Source organism: Pseudoliparis swirei, chromosome 1, assembly GCF_029220125.1.
Source record: "Pseudoliparis swirei isolate HS2019 ecotype Mariana Trench chromosome 1, NWPU_hadal_v1, whole genome shotgun sequence".
In the NCBI taxonomy this organism is placed as follows: Eukaryota; Metazoa; Chordata; class Actinopteri; order Perciformes; family Liparidae; genus Pseudoliparis; species Pseudoliparis swirei.
This window is the reverse complement of record NC_079388.1, coordinates 2999169-3016735: the sequence shown is the minus strand read 5'-3', so window position 1 is coordinate 3016735 and position 17567 is coordinate 2999169. Positions and strand designations below refer to the sequence as shown.

Below are 17567 nucleotides of genomic sequence, written 5' to 3'. Positions count from 1 at the left end.
GAGGAGTACTTTCTCCAGACGTCTCCTCACGCTCCGCTGCCACAAGGACAGATACAGGAGAACATTCCTGCCGACGGCTATGAGGCTCTACAACAGATCACCTCTTGCCAGATCATAGTGTTGATCTGCACTTCACACATCTCATTTGTTTGCACTACACACATACACACACATTTCATTTCACTTGCTCTGCACTCATACACACACTTTGCTTTTTGCACTCTGTCTATATTTAATATTTTTGTATTTGATTTGTCAGTGTTGTTGTGTGTTGTGTATGCATGTGTGTTGTATATTTACATATATATTTTGTTTTGTATTTTACTTTATCTTACTTGTACACGTCTATATCTTTCATCCCTGTTTCTTATATTTTGTGTTTTGTTTTTTATTCTTGTGTGTTGCTGCTACTGTCTCGACAAATTTCCCCTTGGGGATTAATAAAGTATATATCTATCTATCTATTCAATATAATCAGTAATATAATATGTATTTGGGGGGTAAAACAACATACTTCAGTATCTCAAAGGCCTAGGGGGCTTATTTGTTTTGAAGTGGACAGAATGTTGTAATGTTTTCCTTCCCAGAGTGTTTTCTTGAAGACGTGGAAGGCTCTCTGACCAGGGTTCCTTACCTTAACCCACCTGACCCAATATGACCTGCATCTGAAAAGCGACTAATCCAATAAGCGCACTTGCACATAGGATGCACATAAAGGCCAGTTGGAAAAATATACAACCGTGATGTCTGAAGATCTCTGGGATTTATTTGCCTGCTGGGTTCATTTGTTTATAGTCAAATGTGGTCGTGTGTGGATTCCTTTGCATCAGCTGTTCTCTCTTGTGCCCGCTGCCATTCTGGAAGGAGATATTTCAATGATTAATAAATAAGACACATCTTTTATTGTTGTTGTTATTTTACAAACACAGGAGAAATCCAAGCATGTGAAATAAATACACGGACATGGGACATTGTGTTAGAACTTTAATATTTTCAATATTTAGTTTTGTTGTCGTTTAGAAATATTGCACATGGTCAACATGCCTGGTTATGAGATTACACTCATCTCGCTCATCCTAAAATTCCTTCTCCAAAGGACAGTTTATTTTTAAGCACAATCATACAGTGTACACACAAACATGTGTGGATGCACATATTTCTGTGTGGGTGTGTGCACGCGTGCACGTGATTGCACATGCATGCAGACGGACACGTTTACAGCCCTAACCCCAAAGAAATGTGAATTGATAGTCCTCTATTACCTGTGTGTATCCATATATATATATCTATATATAGTATATCCTGAATATATATGTGTCATATATATCCTGAATCAACTGGGCTTGATAACAGTCAAGATGGTGGACAAAATAGTCATGGTGACTATAAAAATACTGTCTCTAGAGTAGAATATAGAATGTAGAATACAATGAAAAATATACTATTGATAATGTTGCTGTGTGGAGAAAGAGCGAGAGGTTGGTCGTGTTCACACGCCACCTGCATGTGCCAAAACATACACACACACCCGAGCACAGACCTAAATGCACATATATGGAAATACCGGTATATATTTTTTTTCACACATCCAACTGTATACAGAGAAATAAAAGAGATACCCATAATAATAACTACCCCCCCGCTCTTCGCCGAGGAAGCAAAGAGCTAAAAAGTGCTATTCAAAAATTGTCTTTGACTTTTAGTAAGTTATACTCTATCTCTTCAACAATTACAATAATTGTGTGATTCTTTTTTTTGTTTTTGCTTCATACCAGTTAAAGACAGTATCACAACAGCACATTCCTCTCACTGACTGCATTGGATTTAATATCTATGGCACAGAGCCCCCCCCCCCCAAAAAAGTCCTATTGCACCATTTGAGGGGAAACGGATAAAGTGTCGAAAAGAGAGGGAAACGGGGGAGGGGCTCCAGAGACTGCCCTCCAGGGCTGGTCTAGGATCTGCTTTCCCTGAACTAACCCTAACCAGAACCATCCTGAGCTACATAGCGCTTGACCCGGGACCAGTGCTTCAGGGCACTTTCTAACAACACTTGAGGGGTCGAGGTAAAGAAGAGGACTGAGGAGAAAAGAGTTCAAAAGGGGGGAGGGGGGGGGGCAGGGAGAGGAATAAGTTAGTTATTATTATTTTTTTTCTACTAAAACAATCTCTAAAAACAATACTTTCCTGATTTAACTTGCGGCGAGACGGGCCGCACGAATTGTGCAAACACCTGATTTCAACGTTTTTACAAAACGACAAAACGCCCCCTGCTCCCCCCCCCCCCTCCCCTCACTTCTGTGTCTGGTGAGAAATTGAAGAGGAGGGGCTGGGGTTAAGGGGGGGGGGGTGAGAACCGCCCCCAGGTACAATTAAAAAGTAGGGTGTGGGGCGCAGACTGATTAAGTCTCCTTTTTTGTCCAGAGTTTACTTCTTTTTTTTGTTGATTTTAAAAAAAAAAAATTTTTATGCTGGAGAAGAAACACAATAGAGCCACAAGAGAAAAAACAGGCCACGGTATATAACGGGTTATTTCCAAGATCAAGATCAAGATGTTTTATTTGTCACATACACACACAGGGTGTGCAGTGAAATGAAAGTGGCAATGCTACGGCAACGATAACGAGAAGAAAGCAACTATATCCACGGGGAGAGTCAAAGGAGTTCACGTAGGACCTCCTCTCTCCGTTGGTGAGCTTCATCGTGTCGTCGTCCTTATTCCTCTAGTATTATTATTATTATCTTGTCTTCCTATAGGTGGAATATGAATCTTCCATCCAATGAGCATCGTCCGCCGTTCTTCTTCTTCTCGGTCAGTCAGTGTCAAACTTAAAACTAGATTCTTCGAAGCCTCGCAACCAAAATAGTCTCTTTACATAATCTCTTTATAGGGCCTGTTGAACAGGGGTTATTGGGGGGGGGGGGCAGACAGACAGACATATAGAATCAGCTCCCGCCAATGAGGACTTGAGTTTTTCATTATGGTAAGAAACTGAAGGTGCAAAGATTGGTCACACACGACGTCCCCAAATTCCTGCCTTCCTTTTTAATCTTTTGTTATCTTCTTCTTCTTCTTCTTGTTCTTCTCCAGGAGCAAATCGATTTCAAGCTTTCAGTTTCTCTTCTCACTACAATCACTAAAAACTGTGCAGGCCAATGGCTTCAGACCACGTTTGACTTTTGTTTGTGTATGAGTGCTCACACTGCAACAGGTGTGTGTGTGTGTGTGTGTACGTGCGCTGTCTGTCTTGCAGCATCGAGGGGCCGTGGTGTATCAGTGGAGGTCGTTGGGGTTGTGTTTTGCGTTCCGACCACTGTGCTGAGGAGTGGAAGGGCCGAAGAGGAGGAGGAGGAGGAGGAGGAGGAGTCAATGGCATCTGAGGGCTGGCTGGCAACCGCAAACTGCATCTGCACAATAAGTGACAAAGTGCCTTTTGTGTGTGTCATGCTCCTTGGTGGCACCACCAACCAAGAGTAACAGTCTGATTTGGTAAGGGTGTGTGTGTGTGTGTGTGTGTGCTGGGAGAGTGTGCGCTACAGAGTGTGTGTGTACACACTAGTGTACACGTGCTGAGCAGACCTGGGCCGAGTGGGAACTGAACATCTTCTGGATACTTTTGGGGGGTAAAGACAAAATGTTGAGACGCGCTCGACTCGTTGGGGCGTGTGATTCGTCCACTTTAGAGGCTTTTCACTTCTCTCCCTTTAAAGTCTGATCGGACGAATCAAGCGCACCCCGTATTCAGAGGTCATTGTTGCCCCGGTCTGGTGGAGACGAGTGCCAGTGGAACATTCTTCTCTCGGCTTTAGGACCGCTCGCCTCTCGTGTCATCGGGGCTCCGGACTTTGTCTCCTTGAGGCTCCGCCCCCGCGTCCTCCCGGGCTGACTGAATGAAGGAGGAGGCGCCGTGGGGCGGGGCGGGCCCGGCTTCGGCCAACCCGGCCAACACGCCCGGCTCGAAGGTCCCGGGCGCGGCCGTCTGCATGATCTTCTGGCGGACCTCGCGGATCTTCAGCTGCAGACACACCTTGGAGGGGAAGGTGTCCAAGTAGCGCGCCTGGAAGGCGGCGGTGGCCTGAGCTGGAGGGGGTGAGAGGGGGAGGAGCCAGAGCGGTTGTTATCAATGCCAAGCAGGATAATACGTCCCGCGTGGTACTCTGTCGGGCTGCAGTCGCGTCTCCAGGTCGTTCTTCTCCAGTTCCGGTTGTTTACCTGAGGGGAAGAAGCCGTGCTCCTGGAACAGCTGCATGACCAGCGCCCGGCGCTGATCCAGAGTTCTGCGCAGAGACGAGTAGGGGACCCGGTCCAAGTCCCCGAGGAGATCCTCTCCCTCCGCACCTGGTGGGACGAGGAGAACACCGGGTCATTTTTTAATGAACCCCTCTCTTTTTGCAGCCGCTCCCAAACTGGCTGCACCCCGATGCACTGGGTAGTACTGGTTTATACTGGGTCATACTAGGTCATATTGGGTCATACTGGGTCGTACTGGGTCATATTGGGTCATACTGGGTCATGCTGGGTCATATTGAGTCATACTGGGTCGTACTGGATACTGGGTCATACTGGGTCATACTGGGTCGTACTGGGTCATGCTGGGTCATATTGAGTCATACTGGGTCGTACTGGATACTGGGTCATACTGGGTCATACTGGGTCGTACTGGGTCATATTGAGTCATACTGGGTCGTACTGGATACTGGGTCATACTGGGTCATACTGGGTCGTACTGGGTCATACTGGGTCATACTGGGTCATGCTGGGTCATATTGAGTCATACTGGGTCGTACTGGATACTGGGTCATACTGGGTCATACTGGGTCATACTGGGTCGTACTGGGTCATACTGGGTCATATTGAGTCATACTGGGTCGTACTGGATACTGGGTCGTACTGGATACTGGGTCATACTGGGTCATACTGGGTCGTACTGGATCATAATGGGTCGTACTGGATACTGGGTCATACTGGGTCATACTGGGTCATACTGGGTCATATTGGGTCATACTGGGTCATACTGGGTCGTACTGGGTCATATTGAGTCATACTGGGTCGTACTGGGTCGTACTGGGTCATATTGAGTCATACTGGGTCGTACTGGATACTGGGTCATACTGGGTCATACTGGGTCGTACTGGGTCATACTGGGTCATATTGAGTCATACTGGGTCATATTGAGTCATACTGGGTCGTACTGGATACTGGGTCATACTGGGTCGTACTGGGTCATACTGGGTCATATTGAGTCATACTGGGTCGTACTGGATACTGGGTCATACTGGGTCGTACTGGGTCATACTGGGTCATATTGAGTCATACTGGGTCGTACTGGATACTGGGTCATACTGGGTCATACTGGGTCGTACTGGGTCATACTGGGTCATATTGAGTCATACTGGGTCGTACTGGATACTGGGTCGTACTGGATACTGGGTCATACTGGGTCATACTGGATACTGGGTCATACTGGGTCATACTGGGTCATACTGGATCATAATGGGTCGTACTGGATACTGGGTCATACTGGGTCATATTGGGTCGTACTGGATCATACTGGGTCGTACTGGATACTGGGTCATACTGGGTCATACTGGATACTGGGTCACACTGGGTCATACTGGGTCATATTGGGTCATACTGGATCATAATGGGTCATACTGGATACTGGGTCATACTGGGTCATACTGGGTCATACTGGATACTGGGTCACACTGGGTCATACTGGGTCATATTGGGTCGTACTGGATCATACTGGGCCGTACTGGGTCGTACTGGATACTGGGTCATACTGGGTCATCCTGGGTCGTACTGGATACTGGGTCATACTGGGTCATACTGGGTCGTACCGGCTCTGTCGAAGGTGAAGAACTCTCCCTCGCACTTGGCGGCGCTCTTGGGGGTGTTGGGCTCCGAGCTGCAGCTGGAGAGGCGGCGGGTCTTCCTCCTCGGGGAGCTGGGGTCTTCGGCGGTCGCCTCCAGCTCTAAGACATGAAGGAGAGGAAGAGGGAGGTGAAAGAGGGATAACAGGAGTCAGAAGAGAGAGAGGGGGGGGGTCTCCATCGACAGACGTCCGTCTGAGCGGCTCACCGGTGGAGTTGCGTCTCTTCCGGCGGTAGCTGCCCAGGATGGCTCTGGGCGACGTGGCCAGGCTCTGCAGCGTGGGCGACGGCAGCACCTCCTCCGGGTTGAACTCCGGCAGCTCCGCGAAGCGCTCCTCAAAGTACGACTCCGACAGGACCCTGCACACAGAGAGCGGTCACGGCTTGTAGTCGAGGCGACGCACATTCCTCAGGCTCTCTTCCCCACAACTCGGCCCGCTCACAGCCACAAACACAGAGTTACATCCCCGTTTCATGAAGTTGGAGGTCTGGTCGTAAAAATAAATGAAAAAAAACCAGAACTACACACAGAAAAATAATGGTTCTTAAAGGGTTCTTTAAAAGGCTTTGTGGTTCTACGAAGAACCATCACTTACCGTAGAACCATTTTTTCGTTTGAGGCACCTTTAAAGGTTCTTTGAAGAACTATTAACCAGAAATGGTGCCTTAAAGAACTCTGTTATGGTTATTTGAGACACATTTATAGGTTTTTTGAAGAGCTATTTAAGGAAATGGTTCTTTAAAGAACCCTGGTTTGAAAGGTTCACTGTGGAACCAGAAATGGTGCCTTAAAGAACCATTTCTGAAGGTTCTTTGAGACACCTTTATAGGTTCTTTGAAGAACTATTGAAGGAATTGGTTCTTTAAAGAACCCTGGTTTGAAAGGTTCTTTGAGGAACCAGAAATGGTGCCTTAAAGAATGATCTTTTCAAGGTTCTTTGAGACACATTTATAGGTTCTTTGAAGAACTATTTAGGAAATGGTTCTTTAAAGAACCCTGGTGTGAAGGTTATTTGAGACACATTTATAGGTTTTCTGAAGAACTATTACATGTAATTGTTCTTTAAAGAACTCTGGTTTGAAAGGTTCTTTGAGGAACCAGAAATGGTGCCTTAAAGAATTACTTTTTGAAGGTTCTTTGAGACACATTTTTAGGTTCTTTGAAGAACTATTTAAGGAAATGGTCATTTTCGGTTCCAGATGGCACCTTTACTTTTCTGTGTGTAGATGCCACAATGTGCGATCATCAGTGTTAAATAAAGTCGACAATTGGAGAACCGTCCAAGCTGCTTCGCGCTGTAACTGCAGAAGAAGAGCTCCTGTTTTTTGGGCTCTCAGCGTGACGACGTGTGAACGGTTCAAAGAGACGGAACGTTGTCAGACGACGACGGGAAACCAGAAGGACCCGACGGGTTTTGGTTTGGCTCTGATTCTGAGAGAGCCGCGACTGACGAGTCCTTTGATGTCATCTGGCAAAAATTCCCAAGCTTCTAGTCGGTAAACCTGTTCAAATACTCTACTGTTCAAAAGTTTCACGTAGAAATGTCCTTATTGTTCAAAGTAAAACACTGTTTTTATTAATGAAGATAACATTAAATGAATCATAAACACTCTCTCTACGTAGTTAATGTGTAAATGACTATTCTCTGGTGTTTAATGAAGTCTCTACAGAATGTAGAGCCCCATCTCCAGTGTTCTAATGGTGCATTGTGTTATCGCCTTAGAAGACTAGCGGAGGGGTAGAAAACCCTGAGAACCCTTTTTATGTGAGCGCAGCTGAAAACAGTTATGCTGGTGAGAGAAGCTATGAAACTGTCCTTCCTTTGAGCCACGAGAAGAACTACATTAATATTTACAATAAAAATCATTATTTATAACCTCGTCAATGTCTTGACTAGATTTTATACTCATTTTGAAATTCATTTGATAAATAAAAGTGAGTTTTCATGGTAAACACCAAATTGTCTGGGTGACCCCAAACTTTTGACCGGTCGTGTATATTTGATTCAATAATACAAAAGCACTGACGAGAAGTTTCCCACTTACTTCTCCAGAGAGTCGGGCGTCTTTTTGAGCGGCGGCGGTCTGAACTTGGTCTTCTTGGAGGCAGAGGGGGGCTCCCTTTCCAACGGGGGAGGGGGCGGGGGGTCCAAACCCGGGGGCGGCAAAGGAGGGGTGCGAGGTCCAGCCTGGGGAGAGAGCGACAGAGAGTTGGTGTACCACTCCCTCACAACTTTTTTTATAAATTGTCTTTATTATTTCCTCCTTTTTAGTCCTCCCTGCACAATATCTTCATTTAAATTTGGATTAATAATGACAGGCAGTGATGGGCGAGGGTAAGCAGAATATATATATATTCTGCTTGTATATATAGTGATTATATATATGATGATATATATATATACATATATATATATATACAGGACTGTCTCAGAAAATTAGAATATTGTGATAAAGTTCTTTATTTTCTGTAATGCAATTAAAAAAACAAAAATGTCATGCATTCTGGATTCATTACAAATCAACTGAAATATTGCAAGCCTTTTATTCTTTTAATATTGCTGATTATGGCTTACAGCTTAAGAAAACTCTAAAATCCTATCTCATAAAATTTTAATATTTCCTCAGACCAAGTAAAAAAAAAGATTTATAACAGCTGAGTGTTTGTCAAGGCTCAGGAAACCCTTGCAGGTGTTTCGAGTTAATTAGACAATTCAAGTGATTTGTTTAATACCCTACTAGTATACTTTTTCATGATATTCTAATATTTAGAGATAGGATATTTGAGTTTTCTTAAGCTGTAAGCCATAATCAGCAATATTAAAAGAATAAAAGGCTTGCAATATTTCATTTGATTTGTAATGAATCCAGAATGCATGACATTTTTGTTTTTTTAATTGCATTACAGAAAATAAAGAACTTCATCACAATATTCTAATTTTCTGAGACAGTCCTGTATGGGCTAGGGTAAGCAGAATATACATATATATATATATATAAATATATGTATATATACACATATATGTGTATATATGATATATATATTATATACATATATGTATATATATCATCATATATATATATATAAATATATGTATATATATATATACACATATATGTATATATATATATATCTCATCAAATATATATACTGTACATATATATATATCATCATATATATATACATATATATCATCATATATATATATATACAGGACTGTCTCAGAAAATTATAATATTGTGATAAAGTTCTTTATTTTCTGTAATGCAATTAAAAAAACAAAAATGTCATGCATTCTGGATTCATTACAAATCAACTGAAATATTGCAAGCCTTTTATTCTTTTAATATTGCTGATTATGGCTTACAGCTTAAGAAAACTCTAAAATCCTATCTCATAAAATTTTAATATTTCCTCAGACCAAGTAAAAAAAAGATTTATAACAGCTGAGTGTTTGTCAAGGCTCAGGAAACCCTTGCAGGTGTTTCGAGTTAATTAGACAATTCAAGTGATTTGTTTAATACCCTACTAGTATACTTTTTCATGATATTCTAATATTTAGAGATAGGATATTTGAGTTTTCTTAAGCTGTAAGCCATAATCAGCAATAAATCAGAATAAAAGGCGTGCAATATTTCAGTTGATTTGTAATGAATCCAGAATGCATGACATTTGTTTTTTTAATTGCATTACAGAAAATAAAGAACTTCATCACAATATTCTAATTTTCTGAGACAGTCCTGTAAACATATATACATATATGTATATATATATGTATATATAAATATATACATATATATTTATATATATATATGTATCTATGTAGATCTGTGTGGTGCCTCTGGGCGGTCCTCACCTCTCTGCTGCCGTTGTCCATGCTGTGGTCGTCTCTGTCCGTCCTCCGTCCTCCTTTTCTTTCCCCTCTCTCTCGCTTCGTGTCCCCGTCACATTGATCTTCTTCTTTGATGTGAAAGCCGATGTCCTCCTCCTTTTTCACTGGAGCAGTTGAAAGGTCATTTTAGACTTTGATAATAAAAAATAAAAAATAAATGATATGTTACAATATTCTGAATATAGCGTTCACTTTAACAGACTTTAAACTGCTTTGCCCCTCACCACCATTCACTGTAGATGAAACACCGACTGTGGATAAGAACCTCGAACAAACCCCACTTCAAAATCTCCAAACTATCACTTTAAAATGTAAAGAGAAACCGATTCCCAAATATCGGATGATTGCGCAACACCCTGTTTCTCAGTCTTGAAGATTGAAAGACCTTTGAACGTGTCCCTGTGTGGTAGGTTCATGTAAATGTCAACATTTGGTGGGAAAAATGTTGCGCAGCCTTACACAACTCCCCCAAAAAATAAATAACAAAATAAAAAAGTTCCATTTAAAGCCAGCCACACACACCCACACACACACACACACACACACACACAGGTTACCGGCTGTGACGTCAAACGAGGAGCCGGCGGCGCAGCTCGACCAGCCGTCCTCCGTCGCACCGTCTGCCAGGTTCTCCTTCTTCACCTCCACCTTCAGCGGCACCACCTCCGCCACGTAAAGCCGGAGGGTCGGAGAGGAAGGGCCAATATCATCCTGGGCCGGGCTCGCCACCGCGGGGGGTACCGTTGTCACGGTAACGATTGGTGCAGAGTCGATGGCGGTGTGCACCTGGTGGAGGAGACGGAGATGACGGCAGCGAGCGTTAGTGCGTTTGTTTTGAAGAGACGTCACGAGAGAAGTTTCATGACTTCATTACTCAGCAGGTTTCTCAACCTGTTAAATGACACCTGCTTCTGATTGGTCAAGACATTTATGAGACTGCAAAAAAAGGAGAACAAAACAAACTGGGCTTTAAATAATATTAGAAATAGTGTTTCATTTAAATTTGGATTCATAATGAGGCAGTGATGGGCGAGGGTAAGCAGAATATATATATATATATGTATGTATATAGATATCTATAGATACATATATTCTGCTTGTATAGTGATGATATATATATATGTATTTATCTATATATTTATATCTATATATAGTAATGATATATGATGATATATATGATGATATATACAGGGGTGCACATAACTGGTACGCATTTACGCATGGGCGCAAATAATCAACAATGCGTAATGCCACTTGTGTTACTTCGCGCCCTTGCGTACTTGACCGATCTGATATTGAACGTCCCTCCCTCCCCCCCCCCGTAGGTGGACGTCACAAAAGCTGACGCTACCTATGGTGAGTACCAAACACCATCTCCCGGTACTCACCTGAGTAACTCACTAAAAAAGTTATGTGCACCCCTGGATATATATACAGGACTGTCTCAGAAAATTAGAATATTGTGATAAAGTTCTTTATTTTCTGTAATGCAATTAAAAAAACAAAAATGTCATGCATTCTGGATTCATTACAAATCAACTGAAATATTGCAAGCCTTTTATTCTTTTAATATTGCTGATTATGGCTTACAGCTTAAGAAAACTCTAAAATCCTATCTCATAAAATTTGAATATTTCCTCAGACCAAGTAAAAAAAAAGATTTATAACAGCAAAACAAAATCAAACATTTGAAAATGTGTTTCCAGGTGTTTCGAGTTAATTAGGCGATTCAAGTGATTTGTTTAATACCCTACTAGTATACTTTTTCATGATATTCTAATATTTAGAGATAGGATATTTGAGTTTTCTTAAGCTGTAAGCCATAATCAGCAATATTAAAAGAATAAAAGGCTTGCAATATTTCAGTTGATTTGTAATGAATCCAGAATGCATGACATTTTTGTTTTTTTAATTGCATTACAGAAAATAAAGAACTTTATCACAATATTCTAATTTTCTGAGACAGTCCTGTATATATATATATATACATTTGTCTATATATATAGCGATGGTATATGATGATATATAAATATTTATCTATATATATATATCTATACATATATAGTGATGATATATGATATATATATATAAATGTATTTATATATATTTATATACGAGCGAGGGTAAGCAGAATATACTGTATATATATTCTGCTTGTATATATAGTGATGATATATATATATATATATGATGATGTATATATATATATATGGGCAAGGGTAAGCAGAATATATATAGTGATGATAAATGATATATATATATTCAGCTTACCCCCGCCCATATATTTATATATACATATATATATATTCAGCTTACCCCCGCCCATATACATATATTTTTATATAAATAAATAAATATATATATATATAAATATATATTCTGCTTACCCTCGCCCATCACTGCCTGTTATTATGAATTCAAATTTAAATGAAACACTTATTATTGAGACAATAATTATCTTCCACGTCTTCAAAGGGAACATGAACTCGCCGACAGCAGCAAGAAGCCTGATGTGTCATTGAAGTGACACCTTCTTGTATTCATGGGAATTATTGAACAATTGTGAAACTGCACAAAGTAAAATGTAGTGCAGACAATATTGTTCTCAGTAATAGAGTAATGTAGTGAGGAGTAATTGATTGGCAGACCTTTTTGACCAATTACAATTATTAATGATTTATTTATTTAAATGTACATGTTTTAAGAAGTATTTCATAAGGTTAAATTACCTTCTACACTTCTGGTAAAGCATGGGAGATTTTGGAAAATAAATCTGCATTATTTGTTTAAAAAAACATATCATACATAAATAGTATTACATATTTCACTCCTCTAACATTATCAACTTCTTTTGAAATGTCACATTTTCTTCATTTTCTTCACATATGTATGCAACTCCTGTGTGACCTGTGTTCAAGTGGGTGCTCCTCTTTACCTGGCGACCAGCGTCCCCTGAGGCCTGGCCAGTCGGGGTCTGTGATTGACAGCTGAGGGGCGGGGCTTGAGCCAATAGTGGCGGCACCAGGGTTTGCCCCGCCGGGGCGATGGCGGTGAAGCCCAGGGTTGCCAGTGATGACGGGAGGTACGCAGGACTCGGAGCGGTAACTAGCGGGCCGGACTGGACGTACGTGATCCTGAAGGAGAGGAGAGTCAGCAGAGAGATCAGAGGATGGATATCACAGCTGAGGATTCAATATGTATAAATTAAATAATGAGCACAAGAACTGACTTCAAATGTTTTGTCTGACCAACATGTCAACTTATACAGTTCACTTTTATGAAGATAAAAAAAGACTTAAGATCTACATTAACTGCAACATGACTCGTGGACCGAGCTGAATTTAAAGCATCTAATGGGTGTTAGTGACCTGGTGGGCGGAGAGGTCAGAAGAACGGCCTGCGGGGGCGCGGCGCCGGGAGCCATCGCCGTTGCCATGGAAACAGGAAAGGGACTCCCAGGATGCACTTCTGCTGCGCCGCGAGGGTGAACGTTGGTCTGGACCACGGGCATCGGTGCGATTTGGATGATCTTCATGGGGGGGGGGGGGGGGGAACACACACGTTGGTGAGAAAAGTAACTTCTTATCTAAACAGAAGCCGAAGGCCAATACCCAAATACATATATAAATACAGTATATATATATTTATATATAAATATATAAATATAGGTATATATATATAAATATAAACAAATACAAATATATGTATACATTTATATATGGTAGTATGTATAAATATATATGTATATATATATATCTATATATAAATAAATAAATACATATATATATATATACTACCAGGGGGCGGTTCTATGAACCCTTCTAGCAGTTAATTAAAGCAACTGGTCCCTTCAGAACACAATGAAGCACAGCAGTAGGGCTGCAACTAGCAATCATTTCTCACTTAATTAGATTATCTGGATTCATAATTAAGTTTATGAGGGAAAAGTAGGTACAACTGCCTATTTAAACGCTCAGAAAGCCTGGGAGACCTTTATGAACTTCATGGTTTTCTTTGACCAACAGTCTAACATCCACAAATAATCAATTTACAATGATATAAAAAAGAGTAAAGGCATCAAAGACATCCATTTGAATAGCTGGTGAGCTGAAAAGCGTTTTTTCCTGACTAAATAACTTCTCAATATCAAATAGATGTTCCTTCCCTTTGTATGACGGTACTTTCTAAACTCAAGGAGTGAAGTTTGAGTCTGATCCGACCGGTCAGGCTTCCTCACAGAGGTGTAAAACATGAGCATGAAGCTGGCCGTCTCTACCTCCGTCTCATGTGTCGTCTCTTTTAATGCTGCAGAGGAAGATTTTTACTACCGTGCTGCCCGTCAGCAAACAGGGCGGAGCCTATTAAACCCCGGGAGCCGCTCGCTCCGCCCCCCGCGTTGACATTCTCACCTTGCTTCCTGTCGCCGAGCCGTTCTGCACCGGAAGAGGCGGAGCCACTAGAGGAATAGAGGGATGAGGAGGAGTGGACCCTGTTCTCACTGTTGCCATGGGAACCAACATCCTGCTCTGCAAAACCGGCGGCTGGGTTTGGACTAAGAGAGTAAGAAGGAGAGAGAGTGGGGGGGGGAGAGAGGGAGAGAGACAGAGGGAGACAGAGGGGGAGAGAGAAAGAGAGAGACAGAGGGGGAGAGGGGGAGAGAGGGGGAGATAGGGGGAAAGAGAGGGAGAGAGAGAGAGGGAGAGGGCGAGAGAGAGAGAGGATAGAGGGGAAGAGAAGAGAGAGAGAGAAGAGAGAGACAGAGGGGGAGGGGGAGAGAGAAAGAGAGAGACAGAGGGGGAGGGGGGGAGAGAGAGGGAGAGGGTGAGAGAGAGGGAAAGAGGGAGAGGGAGGGAGGGAGAGAGAGAGGAGAGGAGAGAGAGAGGGAGAGAGACAGAGAGAGGGAGAGAATTAAAACACTCAGCGTAAGAAGCAGCTGGAGCAGAGAGGGGAGGTGAGGACAGGAGACAGTGGGTGGAGACTCAGACTTGAGAGGATAATAGTTCCTCTCTGATAACGAGGCGCATCGATGTTCTGCTCCTCTGAGGAGCGATGGAGGCGTGGGCGGCGAGCGCTCACGCTTCTGTCAATCATTCATCTCCCGTTTACGTAAGCCAATCAAATCTATTTTCAGATCTTCCCACGGAGATGATTAATAGAAAATATGAGAGTAAAAAGAGAAGGATTTCAGAAAGACTCTGAGACGAAACTCTGACTAGTTTTTTTTTCTTTTCTTCTCCCCAGCCAATCGCTGCCCTCTGTCTCACCTCTGGTTCCGGCGCCGACCGCCGAGTGCACGCCATTGGCCAGGGCGGCGAGTTGAGGGGAGGAGGGGCCCTCGGTGGGCGGGATGTACTGGACCTGCGCCAGCGGCTTGGAGCCGGCGGGGGGTGTGAGGGTGGAGGCGGAGCCAGTGGGCTGGAGGACGGGTGGGGGTGCGTGCGGCTCCACGGTGGGAAAGGACCCTCCCAGAACTAGGCTAGTGACCAGGCCGCTGCCCTCCACGGGAGTTACCCTGACTGGACCGGGGGAGGGGGATGAGGACAGGTACCCACCCCCCGCGGAGACTGGCAGATGCTGAGCTCCACCTCCTCCTCGCGGGAGAGCGGCGTTCTGGTCCTGAGGCTGGGCGTCACCGGCGACGCCTCCTTCCACCGGCGTGCTGGCCCTGGGTCGGTCCACATGCGTCCCCATGGTGGGGGCCGTGTGGACCTGGGTCAAACCCTTCTGGGCCGACGCGAGGGGAGCCGGGCCGCTGGATGTGGAGCCTGCGGTACCTCCACCGCCTCCTCCATCATCTGCTTCTTGTCTCTGGGATCTTCCCTTGCTCCCCTCCTCTCCTACGTCTCTCTTTCTCCTCCTCTCGGACCCCACGTCACCTCCTCCTCCTCCGTTCCCCTGAGCGGAGGTGGAGTCGGAGTGAGGGGTGGAGGGAGAGGAAGAAGGGAGAGAGGAGCGAGCCACTGGCTGGAAGCCGTGCTGGAGGGAAGAGAGAGAGACGGAGGAGTCAGAGCTGGAAGAGAGACTGAGTGAAGTCCTCTTTAATGTCACCTCCTTGCCTCTGGATACCTGTGGCTTTAAGATATGTCATGCAGAACCACAGCTGGTAAAGAAAGCAATGCTACAACACGCTTGATGAAGACCCAGATTCAGTCTTCACTACATGTGGCAGCTCCACGCCGTGACGCAACGACGAGAGATGGAATAAAGAATAATCATCCAGTAGGAAGGGAGGAGAGACTAATCCAGCCCAAAGTGAAGTTGTCCTCCCAAACTTGTGCACATAGATAGTTTAACCCGCGTTAGCAGTGTTAGTAGTCATGGATATGTGATGTATTAATGTTATATTAATGAAACCTTAAATATGCAAAGTAATTAACGCCCTTATGTGTGACGCCAATATGATGAATGTGAAATGTCTTCCTTACACTGTGATATATTCTCTTGTTTCCTTTATATATATATATATTTATAAATATATACATATATTTATCTATTTATACACTACCGTTCAAAAGTTTGGGATCACTTAGAAATGTCCTTATTTTTCATAGAAAAGCATTGTTTTTTTCAATAAAGATAACATTAAATCAATCAGAAATACACTCTCTACATTGTTAATGTGGTAAATGACTATTCTAGGTGGAAACGTCTGGTTTCTAATGAAATATCTCCAGAGGTGTATAGAGGCCCATTTCCAGCAACTATCACTCCAGTGTTCTAATGGTACATTGTGTTTGCTAATCGCCTTAGAAGACTAATATCTGATTAGAAAACCCTTGTGCAATTATGTTAGCACAGCTGAAAACTGTTTTGCTGATGAGAGAAGCTATAAAACTGGCCTTCCTTTGAGCTAGTTGATTATCTGGAGCATCACATTTGTGGGTTCGATAAGACTCTCAAAATGGCCAGAAAAAAAGAACTTTCATGTGAAACTCGCCAGTCTATTCTTGTTCTTAGAAATGAAGGCTATTCCATGCAGAAATTGCAAAGAAACTGAAAATGTCCTACAGCGGTGTGTACTACTCCTTCAGAGAACAGCACAAACGGGCTCTAACCAGAGCAGAAAGAGAAGTGGGAGGCCCCGGTGCACAACTCAGCAAGAAGACAAGTACATTAGAGTCTTTCGTTTGAGAAATAGACGCCTCACAGGTCCTCAACTGGCAGCTTCTTTAAATGGTACCCGCAAAACGCCAGTGTCAACGCCGACAGTGAAGAGGCGACTCCGGGATGCTGGCCTTCTAGGCAGAGTGGCAAAGAAAAAGCCATATCTGAGACTGGCCAATAAAAAGAAAAGATTGGGATGGGCAAAAGAACACAGGCATTGGACAGAGGAAGATTGGAAAAAGGTGTTATGGACAGATGAATCCAAGTTTGAGGTGTTTGGATCACACAGAAGAACATTTGTGACGCAAAACAGGTGAAAAGATGCTGGAAGAGTGCCTGACACCATCTGTCAAGCATGGTGGAGGTCATGTGATGGTCTGGGGCTGCTTTGGTGCTGGGAAAGTGGGAGATTTGTACCAGGTAAAGGGGATTTTAAATAAGGACGGCTATCACTCCATTTTGCAACGCCATGCCATACCCTGTGGGCAGCGCTTGATTGGAGCCAATGTCCTCCTCCAACAGGACAATGACCCAAAGCACACCTCCACATTGTGCAAGAACTATTGAGGGAAGAAGCAGGCAGCTTGCTGTCTGTAATGGAGTGGCCAGCACAGTCACCAGATCTCAACCCCATTGAGCTGTTGTGGGAGCAGCTTGACCGTATGGTCCGCAAGAAGTGCCCATCAAGCCAAT

The 17567-nt window shown here is 43.4% G+C and overlaps 1 protein-coding gene across 2 annotated transcripts in view; it reads right to left on the bottom strand.

Moving 5' to 3' along the window:
- Window positions 1–969: 969 nt before the first annotated feature.
- Window positions 970–17567, bottom strand: part of cica (capicua transcriptional repressor a) — a 47760-nt gene continuing 31162 nt past the window's right edge. The window contains exons 12-22 of one of the 2 annotated variants that reach the window (XM_056424575.1): window positions 15035–15746; window positions 14180–14322; window positions 13139–13299; window positions 12706–12904; window positions 10328–10556; window positions 9735–9874; window positions 7924–8066; window positions 6086–6237; window positions 5845–5979; window positions 4214–4339; window positions 970–4081 (exon numbers count right to left, since the gene is read on the bottom strand). In XM_056424575.1, coding sequence (XP_056280550.1) covers window positions 3807–4081; window positions 4214–4339; window positions 5845–5979; window positions 6086–6237; window positions 7924–8066; window positions 9735–9874; window positions 10328–10556; window positions 12706–12904; window positions 13139–13299; window positions 14180–14322; window positions 15035–15746 — 2415 coding nt within the window. In that variant the 3' untranslated portion in view covers window positions 970–3806. The remainder of the gene's footprint in view (window positions 4082–4213; window positions 4340–5844; window positions 5980–6085; window positions 6238–7923; window positions 8067–9734; window positions 9875–10327; window positions 10557–12705; window positions 12905–13138; window positions 13300–14179; window positions 14323–15034; window positions 15747–17567) is intronic. The other variant, XM_056424656.1, reaches the window with a different exon arrangement.